The sequence below is a fragment of the Camelus ferus genome, chromosome 12 (genome assembly GCF_009834535.1).
Source record: "Camelus ferus isolate YT-003-E chromosome 12, BCGSAC_Cfer_1.0, whole genome shotgun sequence".
NCBI classification, from domain to species: domain Eukaryota; kingdom Metazoa; phylum Chordata; class Mammalia; order Artiodactyla; family Camelidae; genus Camelus; species Camelus ferus.
Window position 1 is genome coordinate 23,067,357 of NC_045707.1, and position 18,980 is coordinate 23,086,336.

Consider the following 18,980-nt stretch of genomic DNA (forward strand, 5'->3'; position numbering starts at 1 on the left):
CGAGAGCTCAGTTCTCTTGTCCCAAGATCATTCACCACAATCACCCTTCTAACCTCCATTTTAGAGCACAGCCCTGCCTGTCTTCTCTACTCAAAGCTTCTGAGATGTGTGGAGAAAACCTCACAACCAAAACATCGGGGCAATTAAAAACAAAGAGCCACAGAGCTAACTGGATCTTCTGTGCTGGCACAGTTCCTTCTGTGTGTTCCTGCTCTTCTCCCACCACCCAGAGCAACTGGCAAAACCCTCACGCCTCAACATCCCTTCTCACCCTCCTCTCAGGCAATAACTTTGTCTGCTTTAAAAGGGAAATTAAGGTGACTTAATTCTTCATGCCCCTCCCACCTACACACCTCAGTCTACACAGATCCTTTCCTTTCTCCCTTCTCACAAGGGATACATCTCCCTTCACTGGACTAAATCAAGTCATTTCTAGATCCTTCATTCCTAAGATACTTACATAGACCCAATATATAAAATAGTAAAAGTGATGCAGACTTGGGCAGTTTACATCTTCTTTGTTAACTTCTGTCTCAGTGATTTCTTCCCTTCTCGGTAAGGTCTACCTTCAAAGTGGGTTTGACCGTGTGTTTCTCTATAAGCCACTCCCCACCTTGTTTTCTCACAGCCAAATTCCCTGAAAAAGTCCCAAGCTTCCCCTCCCTGCTTCCTCACCATCCATTCATCCCTCAGCCCAACTTGATCTGGCTCTTGTTGTGCTGAAAGTACTCTCCAAAGGTTACTAGCTGCCAAAAACAATGGGCACCTCTCCATGACATCTGACACTGCTCTCCATTCCTTCCTTCTTGAAACTCGACTCCCTTGGCTTTTGTGACCTGCTCTCCTGGCCCCTTTTACTTCTCTGGCTACCCCTTCTCAGCCTTCTCCCACTAGCCTTTCATGTGCTGGTCTACACCGGGGTTCAGCCCTTGGTCCTTGCTTGCCCTCCCTGGGAGGTGTCATCCACCCCGACAGATTCCACGACAATTATTAAATCCGTATCTCCAGCCCAGACCATTCTGGTGAGCTCTGGGACCATACGTCCAGCTGCCCTCAGGTGTAAACACGTACCAACTCATGTTTTCACCAAAGACTCCTCTTCATGTCACCGCCATCTCTTTTCACCTTAGCCAGAAGCCTGGGATTCATTCTCAACGTCTCCCTTTCCCTAAAATTCCTCATTCTCTGAGAATTTTCCAAATCGACATGAAACTATACCTCTAGATGCCATCCCCTTCTTTCTATCCCAGTAGCCACTGTTTTAGTTCCTCATCTTGTGCCTAAACGTTCGCAATACTCCGGACACCTTCTAGAATGATGCCTGAGCGGTCCTTCTAAAAGCACAAAAACCGCTTAAGGGATCTCCTGCTTTGTGAAGAAATGCTTTCGGGTTAGCCTCAGACGGGAGGTTATTCTGGAAACTGGGCAAAACCGGAAGGCGGCAACCTTGCAGCAAAGAAGCCCTCGACCGAGGGGCTAATCAGGTGGCATCCTCATCGCCCGGGTCGCCGGTCAGGTCTTCGCGGACTGCGCGCAGCCCTCAGCGAACACAGCTTCCGCGCGCCTCCCCCGGCGCCAGGTGCGCCCACCCAGCGCGCGGGCGTAGGGGGCGGGGAGGGCCGGCGCCAGGGGGCGGAGTCAGCCCGCCCCGCCCCGCCCCGCTCGCGCGCCTGCGGGCCGGCCTCCGGTCACGTGACAGAGGCTCAGGTGAGCGCCGCTTCCGGGGTCGGGAGCCCGCAGCGCGGCCGGCTCCGGCTTCCACTCGGTGGGGTGCGCTGGAGATTATGGCGTCCTCGGTCCCGCCGGCCTCTGTACCGGCGGCGACAGCGGCCCCCGGCACGGGTTTCGGCTTCGCTTCCAAAACCAAGAAGAAGCATTTCGTGCAGCAGAAGGTGAAGGTGTTCCGGGCGGCAGACCCGCTGGTGGGCGTGTTCCTCTGGGGCGTAGCCCACTCGGTGAGACCCGGCCCTCGCCCCGCGGCGGTCCTGTCCGAACCGCTCAGCTCCTGCGCCTCCGGGCGTCCTTGTTTCCCGGCTTCCGTCTCCGGAGCCCCTCGCGCCGCCACTTTCCCCCCGGGCCGTCCTGGTCCCTGCCCACCTACCTCCAGATGTTCCCTCAGCGTACCTTCTTGCTCTAGACCTCTGTTTTTTTAAACATGGACCTTTCCTCCCTCCCTCTGCCGTTTACTTCTCTCTGTTTCCGTCTTCCCCACCTGAAATCCAGCTCCCTGCCTCCTTCCTGCCAGTTCCAGCCTCAGCCCCAGGCCACGAAGACCGGCCGGGACCCGCCTCCGTCTGGAAGGACATTAGGGGGAGTGGCTCTTTTGGGTTGGTGGTGAGGTCTCCGGTGAGAGTGTGAGTGTGACTAGAAGCGGAGCAGGGAGGGTGATTGATGAGGGGGATAGTTCACTTTCCTTTGCACCTTGCTTTCCAGCCGCTGTGCTTGACTTTGGAACCTTGGCTTTGGGGGAAGCTCCAGGCTTCCTGGACCTTCTAAGCCTGCATGTCCCTTCCTTTCCCTTCCAGAGGTACAGCGTTTCAGAGAAGCTGCCCCACCCTAAGCAAAACAGGACTTAATGTATATAAGCCTTTGGTCTTAACTGCAACCTATTGCTGGCTGGAGTGATGGTATTTATTTAAGTGAGGGCCATCTTTGACCAAAGAGATGACCCAGGAGCTCTGGTGCTGGGAACACTATGGTGGTGAATTTTACAAGCAGGGAATTGCCGTAGACCGTATGACCTGGAAATCAGGAGGCCAAAGAGGCCAGCGCATCTCCTTTCCTGACGGTAACTCATTTGACACAGCCATCGCTCCGCTTCCCTCAGATCTGGAGTGGGAAAGATGGAGTGACCTTGAATTGGACAGGCAATATTTTAAAACTTCATCTTCCTTGAAATGTTATAGTCATGGTAGTGTTGTGGAGGTGGAAGAGGATGAGGAAGAATGCAGTTTTTGTCACATTCTTAATGTGTGGCTTAAAATGTCATTTGGGGTCAGTCAACCCCCTTTTGCATCCGTGGCTCTGTGGGTGGCTCCCATCTCCCTGGGTGGTGGTGTCTTATCCGGGAGTATTCGGTCTAAGGCACTTGATATGGGCAAGGCTGATGGGAGGTAGGACTGCCTCTCTTCTGTACCTTCCAGGTCCATCCATCCCTTTGGGAAGCTTAACAAGGAGGGCTTTCCTTTGATAAGGATTGGGGAATTACACATATGACCTGCCTCAGCTTCCCTAGGTCTATATACTTTAGCCCCAGTACCCTACTCTCTATCCAGCACACATTTACTTTAAGTGTCTGGAATAGAGAAATTCCTTGAACATATGTCTTAGTGATGATTCAGCCTGCTTAACAGCAGGTGGCGAGGAGGGGGCATGAAGAACTATAGCTGAATTTGAGGCTGGGAATCTCTAGTGGCTTGCTTTTTTTTTTTTTTTTCCCTGGAGGAATATGTTCTGTCCTCCTTTTCTACTGAGAATGAGAGGAGCTGGGTTTCACTGCAGGTTATGGGATGTAGGTTAGACTGTACTTCATAACCTCTGTCGAACGATCAAGTAAGGATAGACAAGGCATCCGTTTATTCAGTTAATAAACATGTCAGGACCACCGTGTGCCAGATGCTGTGTTAGCTGGGCACCTGAGAGATGTAGATGACTAGAACTGGTTCTTGCCCTGGAAGAGCTCACAACCTAGGTGGAGAACCCACATAAACTAGTGATTAAAGTCAGCGTGGTAAGTGCACTGTTAAAGATGGGTGAAGGACACTGTGGCAACGGGGCAGAAAGCACATCTCCTCAGGGTTCCTTAGTGCAGGAACTCCTTTTCCACCGTGAATTAGCAGACTGCTGATTCTGGGGGCTGAGGAGAGCATGTGATGCTTCTTGCATCCTTTGGGCTGTGGGTTGTCTTGCCTTTAGTGAACAGACTCCTAATGGTCTCATATCCTCCACCTGCCTGCATTCCCACTGAAATCATCTGCTTTTCTTTTACTTTACACCTAGGCAGGTGCGGATCTATTGCAGAGAACTGGGTCAGAGTGGTCTGGAAAGACTGGTCCTGTTTGAAGGGAGGCGCCTCCTTCGGATATGGCCTTTTCATTCTTCCAGCGGTTGACCCCTCAGACTCTCATTAACTCTTTGTACTTTGAAAATGCATTTTGTTTTGTTTCCAGTGGAGCATGGAACTGTTTGTTTTGAATGTCTTGAGTCTGCCAAGGGTATCTTTTTTCTCTAGAATTTCTCACAGCTTTAAAAATAGTCCTGAGTTGCTTGCAGGGTTTGCCTAATATACAATGACTGTTGTAAGCATGAAGTTCCAGGGGGGCGGGAGTGTGAGTGAGGGGCTGTGTGCAAGGGTTGCTTCCTGCAGGCCTTGTTAGGCAGCAGAAGAGGTCAGACATTCCCTCACCTCTGCATAACCAGTGTTTTTAAAGGAATGAGGTTTGAGTTGCCCTTTCCTGACTCTTGCCCAGACACAGTGTATAACCTGCTCTCCACACCCCTGCTCACTGCCTCTCTCTTCTTGTTTTGGCTTATCAGATCAATGAGCTCAGCCAGGTGCCTCCCCCGGTGATGCTGCTGCCTGACGACTTTAAAGCCAGCTCCAAAATCAAGGTCAACAATCACCTTTTCCACAGGTATAGAGGAATCCCCACCCTTCTCGTGTCAGCCTTCCTAGAAGAGAGTAAAAAATAATTTTCAGAGTTAAGATTCAATGCGTTAAAGGTTTTAGATCTAGAAGGCAACTTACAAGTTGTACTGTATTGTCTAATCTTCCCAATGCAGAAATTTAATTGTGTTGTGTAAAGAAGCCACTAAAATAATTTCCAGTGTTCCCTACACCCTTAGCTGCATGTACTAGTTTATCTCACCTCTAGCCTGGTGATTCCCTGGGTAGATACGTTTGGATGCCATACATTAGCATCTAAGAGGGACAACCTGAAAGAATTACCCGAGTCCTCTAAGCCCTCCTAGGAGCAGGAGAGGCCATTCAAAACGGGCGCCTGTTACTGATTTAAGGGTGTCTCTGACTCACTTGAGATTTGGGAAATGCTGCTGTTTGGATGAGCAGTAGATCCTGGTTCTGCTTAAGCCACTTACTGTAAGTCACAAGACTTAAGCAGATCACTCAACCACCCTGAGCCAGTCTCCCCTTCTATAAAATGGGAATAATACACCTTTAAAGGCCCTCACTAGGGTTTTATGAGAATCAGATAAGATGATACGTGTGAAGGTGTTTTACAAACTGTCTAGCCCTATATAAATGTAAGGTAATATTGTTAATTTGTTTTCTTATCTTGAAAACCCCTATTGCAGGGAAAATCTGCCCAGTCATTTCAAGTTCAAGGAATATTGTCCCCAGGTCTTCAGGAACCTCCGTGATCGATTTGGCATTGATGACCAGGACTACTTGGTGAGAGTCCATTATGGGGTGAGGGCAGTCCTTTCTCCCTGACAACTGGGGAATCCTTGGGACTGTCATGTTTGGAGAAGTGAGGGCCTTGACCAGTATGATTCTTAACCTTTCTGTGGTCACAGGCATCTTCCAAAATCTGATGAAAGCTGTAAACCCTGTCCTTGGGGGAAAAATGTAGATACATTAAAAATTTTGCTTTCAATTTCATTTAGTCCAACTATGGACACTAGAGTTAGAACTCCTGCTCATCCTCTTATGCTAGGGTTCTATCCACTTTCAGATGTGCTCAGTGACCACCATCCCTATGACTTACTTCTCCATATAAAGGGGAAAGAAAAGAGCCTCTAGCCTATTCTGTGTCCCCAGGTGTCCCTAACCCGAAGCCCCCCGAGTGAAACTGAAGGCAGTGACGGTCGCTTCCTTATCTCCTATGATCGGACTCTGGTCATCAAAGAAGTATCCAGTGAGGACATTGCTGACATGCACAGCAACCTCTCCAACTACCACCAGGTCAGCCTCTCTCCAGCCTCATTCCTCCCCTCCCCTCCCCATTCAGCTTAGCGGCCAGAGCGCATGGGGAGATACCCTTCCCCTCTTCCTCCCAAAACCCATGTTGCTCCCCAAGAAGCACTTGACATCATGCTTTTGAAAACTAGGCATTTCACAAAGAGAGCCTCTATATGCCTCTTTGTGTTTCACTAACTAGAAGAGTTTAGACATGTTCCTTCTCATTTGGTGCTTACAACCTAAAACCACTGTGGATTGATACAGAAAGGGCACACGTAGAGTAAAGGATTAACTATAGTCAGACTTGGGTGAAGTGTTAATACCCAATGTACTATCAGGGACAGATGCAGTTTGGGGAGAAAACCAGGATAAATGGGATAAACTGGAGAGGAGATGCCATGATCATATCCAGCTCTAACTGGGATTAGGGAACCTGTTTTGTCTGATCAGATGAATCTGGAATTTGAAGTGCCTGGAATATTTTGGGAATAAAAATATGACTGAATATCTTTCTTCTTAAGAAAAATCTCATCAAAATCAATGAGCAAGGAATAAATGAAAGAGTCTAAAAAGAGTTTTTGGTTATTCAGCAAATATTAAATATCTGTTATTATCAGGCTCTACGTTAGACAGTAGAGAAAGAAGTGAATGAAACTTTTTGGTTATTCAGCAGATATTGAATACCTGTTATTATCAGGCTCTACGTTAGACAGTAGAGAAAGAAGTGAATGAAACGGCCATGGCCTTGGAGGATCTCTTGGTCTAATGGTAGAGCCCGGTAAGCCAGCACACCAGCAAGACATGTGCAAGGAGCAGAGGTACCTTCAGAATGCCCTGGGTGGCAGAGGAAGAGCATCCTGGCTCACCTGGGGCAAGAGGTGCACTTGGGAGGCTCAAAGAGAGTCTTTTAGAGGGAGTATCCTGGGAGTTGATTCTTGAATGACTAGTAGGGACTAGCCATTGGACAAGATGGAAGAGAGCATTCTAGGCAAAGGAAAACACAGAGCCATAAGAGAGCTTGGCATTGCAGAACCACAGGAAATTCCGTGTGGCTGGGATGAGGCATTGTGGAAAATTAGTTAGGCAGGAGCCAGACTGGGAAGGGTTTTATAAGCCACACAAAGAGCTTGGGCTTCATCCTGAAGGTGGTTTGCAGCGGAGTGATATATATGTTATTTAGAAACATCCCCGTGACAGCATTTTAGAGACTGGATTGCAGAGGGGAAATACTGGGAGTGGAGATACCAGTTAGGAGGTAATTATAATAGTCCAGGTGAGAAATGACAAAGGCCTGGAGGAGTGACAGCGGTGGACATGGAAAGGAAGACCTTTGAGAGAATTGTGGGAATTAAGGCAAAGGCACTCCCAAATTCCTGGCTGGGGATGACTAGGTGCCCATTCACCAACAGTTGGGAAGCAGAAAAAGAAATTGGTTTTTGAAGGAAGACAGTTGTGATTTAGGCATGCTGAGTTTGGGTTCTGCAGTCATCCAGGTATAGATGTCCAGTAAGTGATTGGGGTATGGGTTTCAGGAAAGAGAATTAGACTTGGATTCTAGATTTCAGAGTTATAGGTAAATAGGTGCTAATTATCACTGAATTTAGACAAGATTATTGAAGGGAAGTGCAGGGTGAAATGAAAAGAAGGTTGAGGACAGAACCTTAAGGAGCAAATAGAGAAGAGAACCCATTAAGGAGACTGAGAGTCGATGGATGCTTCTAATGATTTATTCCCTGCTTCATTCCATACAGGATTTGAGGCAGAGGGGAGGAGAATCAGAGCAGTGTGATGGGAGCTCAGGGTGAAGAGTTAAAAGGAGAGGCTGGGCAGTAGTATCTAGGGCCACCACCTTGAAATATGATAGTGCTAGGGACCCGTTAGATTTCACAACTGAGGGATGTGAAGCAGTAAGGAGTGGGGAAATTTCAGAGGAGAAATGAGGGTATAAATCTGATTTCGGTGACTTGAGGTGTGAATGAGAAAGAGGAAGTGGATTGATGGCTGACTAATTTTCTGAGAAGGTTGGCTATGGAGAGAAGTGGGCAGCAATACTGAGACGGTGGCATTGAAAGAGGAATTTTTTTTTTAAGAATGCAAATTATACCTCCCTCCCCCTTCCAAAAAAAATATAAATTTTTAAAAAAGAATGCAAATTATAGGACATATCATGCAAACATTATTGCTACGGGAATCTAGCTCACCAAGAAACATCGGTCTAGATAAAATCATTTTGTTGATAAAGGGATGTGATTTCTAATCCTGGTTCCGTGATCACTTACACATAAGGAAGGTCCAAAACAAGGATAGTAATGCCTTCCCTGTCTCCAGGAATAATAAAGATGAAACACAACATTAACATTTAAAATTAGGAGACATACGAACAGAATAAACCAGAGAGATGAGGATTCAGAAACTGAATAACCAGGGGCATCTTTAGAAAGCCCCCACCACTTTGGACCTTCTGTAACCTCTTACTTGAAGTTTTCTGCCTCCCTGTGGAACAGTAGCATTTGAATTCCCATCCCTGGGCTGTTTGTGTATCTGCTGCTCAGACTCCCCCTCCCTTCCTCCCTCCCACCGCAGTACATTGTGAAGTGCCATGGCAGCACGCTGCTGCCCCAGTTCCTGGGCATGTACCGGGTTAGCGTGGACAACGAGGACAGCTACATGCTTGTGATGCGCAACATGTTTAGCCATCGTCTTCCTGTACACAGGAAGTATGACCTCAAGGTAAGGGGAGGATGGTGAGCACTGGAGCGGGGAGGCTCCTGATGACCTGAGAGTGGGGAAGGGCCAGGGAGGGCACTCGATGACTCATTTTAAAGGAAAGAGGGCTGTGGGTTTAAGCACTTGTCTTAGGAGCTGGGTTCTGGCTGTTCTTTTAGCCATTTTTGCTGACTTAGTCTTTGGGTCTCTTCACAGGGCTCGCTAGTGTCCCGGGAAGCCAGCGATAAGGAGAAGGTGATATAATTTTAAGTGACAGGGTGAGGGATAGGGGAGGGCAGGTGAAAGGGATCTTCTTAGGATAAAGAAGTAGGGATCACCGGCTATTTATTTTTATCTTAAACCACCAAAGAGAAGAGAGATATGAACTTTCACTGATCCAGGGATTGTTGGGGAGGAGCGGCGGGAAGAGCTGCTTTGTCACTGGCACGGGTTATTCCATGGGGAAGGTTCGGGGACTTCAAGAGCCAGATGCTTACCTGCCACCTTGCATTCTGAGCTTTCATATTCAAGCAGCTGTTTCTGCTTAAGAGGAAGAAAGAAAAGTCAGCTTGGAGGGTCTGGACTGAAAACCATAGGCGAAAAGCAGGTGTAGCTGCAGTGACTGAGGCTGGGGGAGCCACTGGCGGTGAGAACAGACTGGGCAGCACCGCAGCACGGAGCCAGATGAGAGCTGGGCCGTGACTCTCTCTCCCCTGGCGGCCCGAGTTAGAGACGGAGCCCTAGATGGAGCAGGGCTCGCTGCGACCGCGGGGGAGGGGCTGCGGTCGCAAGACGTCCCTTTACCTATTCTCAGGTGAAAGAATTGCCCACCCTTAAGGATATGGACTTTCTCAACAAGAACCAGAAAGTCTATATTGGTGAAGAGGAGAAGAAGGTCTTTCTAGAGAAGCTAAAGAGAGATGTGGAGGTGATGACTGGGGTGCTCGGGGAAATGGCTCTGTTTCCCTTTTTTGCTCCCCACAGGGCAGTTGTCTCTCTCATTCACAATATGAGGGAACTCCTTCCCTTCCCTTTGGGTTTTCTGCATGTAGGGGAGTTGGGTATGAGACATGAAAACCCCTAGCGGTGACCTATGGAGGAAGTGGCTGGAATGAGCTAAAAGGATGATCTTAGATACCAGGACATTTAGGTAACAAAGGGCAATAGTATACTCCCAACCCTCAATTTTTACACTTCCCCAGGAGGGCCCCAGAAATTCAGGGGTGGAGGTATAAGGGTGGTACTTGGGAGTGGAGAGGAGGATCTGAGGCATCTCATTTGTCACTGGGGTCTCAGTTCCTAGTGCAGCTGAAGATCATGGACTACAGCCTTCTGCTGGGCATCCATGACATCATTCGGGGCTCTGAACCAGGAGGAGGAGGGACCTGTGCGGGAGGAGGAGTCAGAGGGGGATGGGGACTGCGGCCTGACTGGGCCTCCTGCTCTGGTGGGCTCCTACGGCACTTCCCCTGAGGGTATCGGCGGCTACATCCATTCCCACCGGCCCCTGGGCCCTGGAGAGTTTGAATCCTTCATTGATGTCTACGCCATCCGGAGCGCGGAGGGTGAGAGATCCTGGAAATTTTAAGGATGGGGAGGGTAGTTCCTGGGGAACGGGGACCAGGGTGGTGGGTGGAGAAGCTGGTTAGCTTTTCACAGATCTGACTGGTTCCTGGCGAGAGGGATTTGGGACTACACTTGCTGTTCACTGCTGGTCTCTTTCCCCTGGTCTCTCCACCCAGGGGCCCCCCAGAAGGAGGTTTATTTCATGGGCCTCATTGACATCCTGACACAGTATGATGCCAAGAAGAAAGCAGCTCATGCCGCCAAAACTGTCAAGCATGGGGTGAGGGTTCTCTCAAGTCTTTTCCTTTCCTGTCTTGACTGTTCTTTGGGAAGAGAGAGTCGTGTCAGAGCAGTGGGGTGGCAAAAGAACGAGGGGTTGGGTATGGAATTGGTCTGGATGGCACAGAGGGCGGGGAATGGGAAAGGCGGGCACTGACACCATCTTCCATACCTCTTCTCACAGGCGGGGGCAGAGATCTCGACTGTCCATCCTGAGCAGTATGCTAAGCGATTCCTGGATTTTATTACCAACATCTTTGCCTAAGAGACGGCCTGATTCCATGGTGACTGCTGCTTTATGTTCCAGGTGGTGGGGTTCTGAGAGGCTTGGGGCAATTGTGGATATCCTGGCCACTTCTCTTCCTCCTTTGCTGACTTTAGGCTACAAGCGCCTTCCATCCAAATAACTCCATCTTGTGGAGTAGGCTCTTCTTGGCCCTCGGAATTACATTGACCTCTCTCCCCTTCCCTCCTCCTCTCCCTTCCCCTCAACAAGTCTGCTTGCTTCATTAGAGTGTTACTGTTGACGCTCCCAAGTGCCTTGATCTTTGTAAGATGTCCTGTTGTTCCCATAACCTAGGAGGAGCTGGGGGAAGGGGGTTGTTTGCCATCTTCAGGACCTGACTGGACAGATGGACCTGGCTCAAGCAACTACTCTGGATGCCCTCTGTCATATGAGATGCACTAAGAGTGTCTGAATTTTGCTGATAACTTTATAGAGCTCATTGTGGCATGCTTCCTTCCCAGTAGGCCCTGGGATGGAAGATGTTCCAAGATACTACAGATGTGGGTGCAGACATGCGTACACATGATGGGATGTGGCTGATCTTAAAAGATGGGGTGGAGAGTGCTCAGCAGCCTGGCACCTCATGGAGGTGGGACCTCTGAGGACTCTTGTGATTATGCAGGGAACTGGAGAAGGTCTCTGTCAAGAAGGAGCCCAGAGATGGCCTGGCTACCAAAGTGTTGAATCCAGGGTGGAACGTTTGAACTATTGCTGCTCTTCACCAGGACCTCATATCCCTCCTGGGGCTGGAACCCTTCAGTGTGGGTGTGGCCAGTTCTGGAGGCTAGGAGGATGGGCCAGGGCTGTAAGGCTCATTCCTCATGTTAAATTTCCTTTCTTCATGTCTGGCCATCCCTGAGGTTTTAGTCCTAACAGAAGGGAAGGAATATCTCTATCTGGGTCAACCCTTGTCATTTCAAGAAGATGGAGGTCTCACGTGTAGGGACCTCCTCTACTCCCTGGAAATGTGGCCCTAGTATACTTCCTTCCCCCACCCCTTCTGAAACCCTTTTTTCCAGTTGGATTTGTTATTCTGTTCTTTTTTGTCCCATCTTATACTGCTACTGTGTCTCCCAGGGGACAGATGGCCTTCTTTGTCATCTTCACTCTCCACCCCCAGAGAGGAGTCAGAGCCATAACTCAATCACCCAGCCCCCTCCAAAGAGAGATTGAGTTGCTGCGTGATATCCTCAGAATGCGGAGGACCCTGATGAGCTGAGATGGTGTCCTCCTCTCCCTCCAATGCCTCTGGGGCTAAAGCAGACATTCTTTTGATTCTACACACCCCCCCCCCCCCGGCTTCTGCATTTCTCTAAAACAAAGATGGGCACCAGCAACTAACCTGTGGGGGTGCAAAGGCTCTTGGCTCTGTATCTGGCTGGACTGATCTGTCTCACAAGAAGTCATGAGGTCATAAAGGAGAATTGCTCCCTCTCCTCCATCTTCTGCTCCAAAGGAAGGAACAAGAGGAGTCCCCAGTTAAGGATTGGAGCCCCTATGCTATCTTCCTGATGGAGCCTGATGGATCTTTTTCATTCCAGCCGTCTTCCTTTCCCCTGTTGAATGCAATAAAACTCCATGACACCAGCAACTGCTGTTCTTTAGAAATGGGTTTTCTGACCATTTGGCTGATACATCATAAGCATTATGGTTTTCTTCATTGTTGCTTCCGTTTTTCACCTTTTTGTTTTATTAATTAATTAAAAATATCTTGTATATTTACTCATTGCTGTCACTATATAGAAAATAAATTATTGAATCCAAATTCCTTCACAGAAATGCCTCTTTCCCCCTCTCCTCCCGTTTTTGCAAGCCTGTGCTTAGGGATGCAGAGACCAGATGAAGAATTCTGACCTTTAAGTTGTTGGGCCCCTAACTAAGAATGTGGATTCCTAGACAGACAGTTGTGAACTTGAAAGGTTGCAAGGGGTGTGCATAGGAATGGAAAACATTCTCCAATTCTGTGGGAGTTCAGGGACAACTGAGATGGTATGACCCTCCCTTTTCCCCCAGGGTTCTGGACTAGATCACACCCCGAATCTGTAAAGGTGAGCAAGTCTATCAGCAGCACGAACATGAGCTAAAAGAGAAGGAATTCAGTGTTCCCCCAGGCTTCCTGGGAAAGATGTCCTCTGTCTGGAGGGCAGGAAGAGTACAGCAGGGTCCTGGGAAAGTGGAGAAGAAAGTGACCAACCATCCAGCCCAGAGGGGGAGTGCAAAGGGGGTGGACGAGCAGAGGTTGCTGCCAGTCTGGGAGATCCATCCAGTACTGCTTGGCCAAGGAGGTCTTTTGGCTGGTGGAAAAACCTGGCTGATGTGGCCCCAGGGAAGTGAGTTGGACTGTGGGTGGAGATTGCTCTGATGTGGGAAGCAGAACAGCGAAGAGGTTTTTTTTTCCCCTTGAGAGTTTTTAACTCTATTTTAACCATAGACATGAGACCACCACCACTCTAAGGCATTTTTTAAAAAAATGTATTCACTTCTCATTCTGCATCAGCCTGAGTATCCCTGTTTGTGGAAAGAGAAAAATCAGAGGCACTTACCAATACCCATCTGAGAGCAGGTTTTGGGGGTGTCACAGAAGGTAACAATCCAGGAAAAGGCAGATGAGAGAGGGGATTGAAACAGTTTAGTCTTGGGGTTTTTTTTTGTTTTGTTTTTTTTTTTTTTTCAGAACCAATGGTTTTCTTTTTACTATGACTCTTCCTATCTCATATTTGTTAAAGGCCCTTCTAGAAAAAGGATCACAGAAAAATCAACCCCTTCTTCCCCATCTACCTAAACCGACACTTCTCACCCACCCACCCACCACCAGTTCCCAGAAGGCGCCACACAGCTGGCTGGAGAAGAAAAGGGGGCGAGCTCCTCCCAGGAGGGGGAACGAGAAGGGTGGCGTCTCAAAGGGATTTAACCTCCTACCCTCGGTTCCACGACACCACCCCCTCCCTCCAAAGACTGGGACGGCGCCTCCATTTTTGTTTTGGGGCAGAGGGGCAGGGGCGTGTGGATTGAAGGGGTCAGAGGAAACGGTGATTATCACCTGTGAGGGGAAAGGGGGTGCCATCCTCCCTTCTTCCCTTTCCCTCAGTCTGCACCCCCTGCAAAATATCCCCACCTTCTCGGGGTCTCCCCCCCCCCCCCTTGTTGCTAAGGCCCAGACCGTCATCCCAGCAACAGCCTCAGTCATGTGACCGGCAATGGCGGCGCTGACGAGAGGTAGGTGAGCCCGGCGCCCCCCACACCCACCGCGCGCCCCCCCCCCGAGCCCGGCTCGCACCCCCTGCGCGCCCTTCCGCTCCCCCTGCGCCCCCTCCTCCGCCTCCTTCCCCCGCGCGCGGCGCCGGGGGCCCCTCCGGGCCCTGGCGGATCCTCTTTCTATTACCCTCCAGCCTTGGCCTCCATTTGGGGGTTCCGGGGCCCGCGATGGGGCCGACATGCACCCCCACCCAGTGGTGGGACTCCGGGGGCTCCGGCCAGAGGGGGATTTGGGGAGTTGGTTCCGGGTCGGGTCTTGCAGGATGTCGTGGGGGGAGGGGTGGAGATGCCTCCGCTGATGCCCCAGGGATCCTGGTCCTTCCCGGCTGCCCCTGTCGCCGGCCTCTGTCTGGCGGGAGGGACTGGCCCTGTGTCCGGCCTGGGTTGCCCCAGAGGAATCAGAGACCCAGCATAAACTGTGGCCCCGCCTCCCTTTTCTGTGCCAGCAGGACTTGGAGCAAGGGACACTTAAGTCCTGGCTTCCCTCTGCCATATGGGGAGGGGGTGTTCCACCTGGATGGACAGTATGACCTGAGGCTCTAGGGTTCCAGTTTCACTTTCTGAATCTTGAGGTGCCTCTGGCTTTGAGGGGACTACGATGGAAGCACAAAAGGAGAGCTGTTCCCCTTTGGATCAGCCAAGGAATTGAGGTCACAGTAACGGCCCTTCTTTCTCTTTGGGCTGCATTTGGAGGTACTGTAGGGCCAATTCCTAGCTGAACACGGCAAGACTCAGGGGAAACAGGCTCCTCTAGTCCATCCCCTGCGCGAGCCCCCACCCCTCCCTAAATGCAGCCTAGGTTGCTGACAGGCTTGGACTTCGTGTCCTGGGTTTAAAAGCTGACAGTGAGAACTTTGTGACTGTAGGGGCTGCTGTCACTTCGTCCGCATTCCAGACTCCAGCAGAAGGGACTGGGTTAGCTCTCAAGGAAGGCTCTCCAGCATAGGGGCTGAATTATTTGGAAACATGGAGCAGGGCGAGGAGTTGAGGAGAAAAGGAAATATTCTTGTCCATGTGATCTGAGGGAGGTGGCAAAAAAGACCTCTATCTGTGTGGGCTTTTCCCTTACTGACCTCTCAGCTATGTCCCTAGGCTTTCTTAAGAGCCTCAGAGCTGAGGAAGACAGAGGAAAGTTAGCATGTTGAAGTTCCTTCTTTAGCAGTTTGGCGAGAGCCTGGGGATGGAATTCTGCAAGAGACAAGAAGAGGAAATGGAAGAGGAGTTTTTGTTTTGTTTCTGGGCTGATGGGAAAATGGTAATATTTGTCATCCTAACCTTTTACCCCTCCACTCTGCCCATCCCCCAGTCCTGGTCAGCTGAGTGTGCAAACAGGGATTTCTGCAGCTGTCAGCATCGTCCATGGGCTTTCCAGGTACCTGCCTTCCATGAGAACCTCAATTTTCACTTTTAAATTGGTTTCCTCCACTCGATGTTCCAAGTAACCCCATCTTCAGTAACTTACACCCAGGTTCTGTTTCCGTTCCATGGGCTGCTGGGTTGGGGTGTGTGGGAATGGGGGAAGGGATTTCTCACTTTCCCTCTTTCCCTTTCCACCCACCAGGTCACACAACCTACAAGTAGGGAGCAGGGACAGAGAGAGAGAGCCTGCATGCCAATTCTAAGCTCTTCAGGATCAAAGTGAGCAAAAAGGAGGGTCAAAAGGTCCTCCTTCCCTTTTACAGATCCCAGTTTCCACCTGGGGTGGGGGAGGGAAGGGTTGCTTCTGTGATCTTGGGAGGTGTGTAGGAGAAACAAGATTGATGCTTGCCTTAGATGATAATAATAAAGTTATAGAAGCATTCTTGCTCTCCAGTGGGTGCTGGGGGTTGAAAGATAAGAGGAATTAGAAAATGAACTTGGGGGAGGAGCTGGGGCTTGGACTTTGAGACAGTGGAGGTGGAAAAGAAACCTGAAGTAGGAGGCACTGGTACTTGTCAAATGGGGACCCCCCCCCAGCCTGAGTCCCTTTCACCCTGGGGGCAGTGTCGTTCGTCCTGTCCAGAATGGCAGCCTGTGGAGGCACCTGCAAGAACAAAGTGACTGTCTCCAAGCCTGTGTGGGACTTCCTAAGTAAGGAGACCCCAGCCCGGCTGGCCCGGCTTCGGGAGGAGCACCGTGTGTCCATCCTCATAGACGGCGAGACTTCTGACATCTATGTTCTCCAGCTTTCCCCACAGGGCCCGCCCCCGGCCCCTCCCAATGGGCTCTACCTGGCCCGGAAGGCTCTCAAGGGGCTGCTAAAGGAGGCAGAGAAAGAGCTAAAGAAAGCTCAGAGGCAGGGGGAGCTTATGGGCTGCCTGGCTTTGGGGGGTGGAGGGGAGCACCCTGAGCTGCACCGCCCAGGCCCACCCCCTCTCCGAGCAGCCCCACTCCTGCCCCCAGGGGCCCGCGGGCTTCCCCCACCTCCTCCTCCCCTGCCCCCGCCTCTTCCTCCCCGCCTTCGGGAGGAGGCAGAAGAGCAGGAGAGCACCTGCCCCATCTGTCTCGGGGAGATCCAGAACGCCAAGACATTGGAGAAGTGCCGGCACTCATTCTGCGAGGGCTGCATCACCCGGGCCCTGCAAGTGAAAAAGGCCTGCCCCATGTGTGGCCGCTTCTACGGGCAGCTGGTGGGCAACCAGCCCCAGAATGGGCGGATGCTGGTCTCTAAGGATGCCACACTCCTGCTACCCAGCTATGAGAAGTATGGCACCATCGTCATCCAGTACGTCTTCCCGCCCGGTGTCCAGGGGGTAAGAAGATTTCCACTTGTCCTTACCCTTTGGTTTTCCCCACACTCGTTCTCTGACCTAGGAAAACTGGGAGAGTGGTGTGTGTTTGTTAGACGGTGATGCAGTCTTGCTGTCTCCCATTATGCCTTCCCACTCAGTGCCCTGGAGCTAGATGCCCCCTTGAGGCCTAGCTTTTCCATCCCCACGACCCCAAGACCCTCGGGAAAATCCTGTATGAGAGAAAGGGATCCAATTCTATTTCCTTGATAAACTTGGATGTTGATAGCTATTCTTGGTAGAGGTGAAGTCTGTGGAAATGGGGCTTGGGTGCAGGTAGGCGCAGTGGGAAGGGTCTGACCCCCTCTCACAGAGCTGGGAATGTTACTCCATTCTAGATTTGTGAGAGAGAAAACCTTGATGACAGTGGAAGGTTAAAAACAGGAGTGGTCAAGAGCCTACAGGTGTCTTCCTGCTTGACAAACAGTAATGTCCAGTTCTAGTTTGCAGAGGCATAAGGAAGCTCTGAAGGAGACTAACAGAAAAATGGAACAGGTTAGACAGTGGAAGACACGTTGGGATTGTTTTCCGGTGGAGAAGGGAAGGCTGAAAGATAAATTATTCTCAGTCTTCGCATGTCTGCTGAGTTATCTGGAGAGGAAGGACCAGCTGCCTTCCATCACTTTGAGACTCAGTTTATTGCTGAATTGAGACTTGAGGGATTGGGACAGCAGAAAGGACCTCTTTAACAGTAAGGGTTTTATCTGGAAATAGGCTCGTGCTGCCAGACCCTAGAGCCGCTCCTTCCCTGGAAGGCTGTCAGCCTGTCCCTGCCCCGCCAGCTGGGAGCACACAGCTAGCAGGCTGGCCAGGATGCCTCTCCATTGGTGTCATGGGCCTTAAGATGCCCAGTTGCTCACTGCCCACTCTGCCTCCCTGCCCCCACAGGCTGAACATCCAAACCCAGGAGTTCGGTACCCTGGCACCACACGGGTGGCCTACCTCCCGGACTGCCCCGAGGGCAACAAGGTGCTGACCCTGTTCCGCAAGGCGTTTGACCAGCGCCTCACCTTCACTATCGGCACGTCCATGACCACAGGGAGACCGAATGTCATCACCTGGAACGACATCCACCACAAGACCAGCTGCACAGGGGGACCCCAGCTGTGCGATATGCTTTCATTTCCCTTCCCTTGGGCTCCTCCCCTTCTCTCCCTTCCCAGAGGGAACAGCATCAATCCCCTCTCTCATCAACCCCCTGATTGGAGAGGATTGCCCCCAAACTGTTCAACCCTCTCTTCCATCCCACTTTCTCCTATATTCAGGCCGGTCCCGATGTGCCCAGCTTAACCTACAAAAAATAAGCAGAATTGGGCTCAGTTATCTTGAGTTTGGATAACCTTAGGAGAGGTGGGGAGGGGCCAGAATGGGGAACCAGAATGAGGGTGAGCACAGGGGACTGGTAATATGAGTGTAAGCTTGAACAGCTAACCCTGACCCTCATCTCTCTTTGCTCCCAGGTTTGGGTACCCAGACCCTACCTACCTGACCCGGGTGCAAGAGGAGCTGAGAGCCAAGGGCATCACCGATGACTGAAAGACATCCCCTGTTTGAGGCCCCTGCCGTTCTCCAGTAGGACCCAACGGAAGCCTCTGCTCTCTCTCTCCCTCTGCCCCCCACACCACTCGAGTAGGGGACGAGTAGGGGACTGTCTACTGGGGAAGGAGTTCAGACAGGGAGGGGTGATCCCTTCCCTAGTCCCCCGCAGGCTGAGTGCTTCAGTGCAGTGTGAGCCACTCCCTTCTGGCAGAGGCTTATGTCCCAGGCTCTGCTCCCCTCCTCCCTGTGTACATACTCCCAGTCTCCCCGCCCCCTCCATTGCCCTTGGCTTTTTCTGGTATGTGCTGTGCTCCAGTGACTAAGCTGAGAAAGGACCTGGGTGGGGAGGGGAGGGTCTCTTGAACCCCCCACCCTCACATACTGCCCCACTGTAGAACTTCCGTGCGGAGGGAGGGGGAATCCGGCTGCTGGGAGCCCCCTTGGAGCCGGCCGCGTGTGTTCTTCCGAAACAATTCGCCTTCTACCTTAACCTTGCCCTTCCTCTCCTGTGTCTCTGTCAGTCTTTCTCCCGCTCTTCTCTGCCCCCTATAAGGAGCCTCCTTACCCTGTTCTGGAATCGCCGCCAGACTGTAGCTTTTAATTTAATAAAAATAAAGTAAAATATGCAACTCTCTATGCCACACCCGTTCTGTTTCGTGGA

At 50.9% G+C, this 18,980-nt stretch overlaps 2 protein-coding genes across 5 annotated transcripts; both read left to right on the forward strand.

The window, feature by feature from the left end:
• Positions 1–1,691: 1,691 nt before the first annotated feature.
• On the forward strand, positions 1,692–12,522 carry PIP4K2C (phosphatidylinositol-5-phosphate 4-kinase type 2 gamma). Its single transcript, XM_006182509.3, is given in 11 exon segments — positions 1,692–1,955; positions 4,537–4,634; positions 5,314–5,410; positions 5,780–5,923; positions 8,504–8,650; positions 8,843–8,881; positions 9,441–9,554; positions 9,923–9,988; positions 9,990–10,191; positions 10,369–10,472; positions 10,656–12,522. Coding segments are annotated over 11 exon segments (1,263 nt in total). The 5' UTR covers positions 1,692–1,784; the 3' UTR covers positions 10,737–12,522.
• Positions 12,523–13,591: 1,069 nt separating this feature from the next.
• Positions 13,592–18,953, forward strand: DTX3 (deltex E3 ubiquitin ligase 3). Of its 4 annotated transcripts, none has more exons than XM_032493220.1 (6): positions 13,592–13,973; positions 15,319–15,384; positions 15,574–15,650; positions 16,015–16,744; positions 17,669–17,886; positions 18,241–18,953. In XM_032493220.1, exons 3-6 carry the CDS (start codon positions 15,622–15,624, stop codon positions 18,314–18,316), a joined length of 1,053 nt encoding a protein of 350 aa, XP_032349111.1. In that variant the 5' UTR covers positions 13,592–13,973; positions 15,319–15,384; positions 15,574–15,621; the 3' UTR covers positions 18,317–18,953. The 4 variants fall into 4 exon arrangements, with proteins under 4 accessions (XP_032349111.1, XP_032349112.1, XP_006182574.2 ...); XM_032493221.1 differs by lacking the exon at positions 13,592–13,973 and adding an exon at positions 14,031–14,705; XM_006182512.3 differs by lacking the exon at positions 13,592–13,973 and having other exon boundaries at positions 14,742–15,384.
• The last annotated feature ends 27 nt before the right edge of the window (positions 18,954–18,980 follow it).

Coding starts and splice junctions, on each gene's coding strand:
- DTX3 (XM_006182512.3), top strand. CDS start 15,193: ATGGAATTCTGCAAGAGACAAGAAGAGGAAATGGAAGAGGAGTTTTTG. Junction 16,745..17,668: donor TCCCGCCCGGTGTCCAGGGG/GTAAGAAGATTT, acceptor CTGCCCCCACAG/GCTGAACATCCAAACCCAGG. Junction 17,887..18,240: donor TGCACAGGGGGACCCCAGCT/GTGCGATATGCT, acceptor CTTTGCTCCCAG/GTTTGGGTACCCAGACCCTA.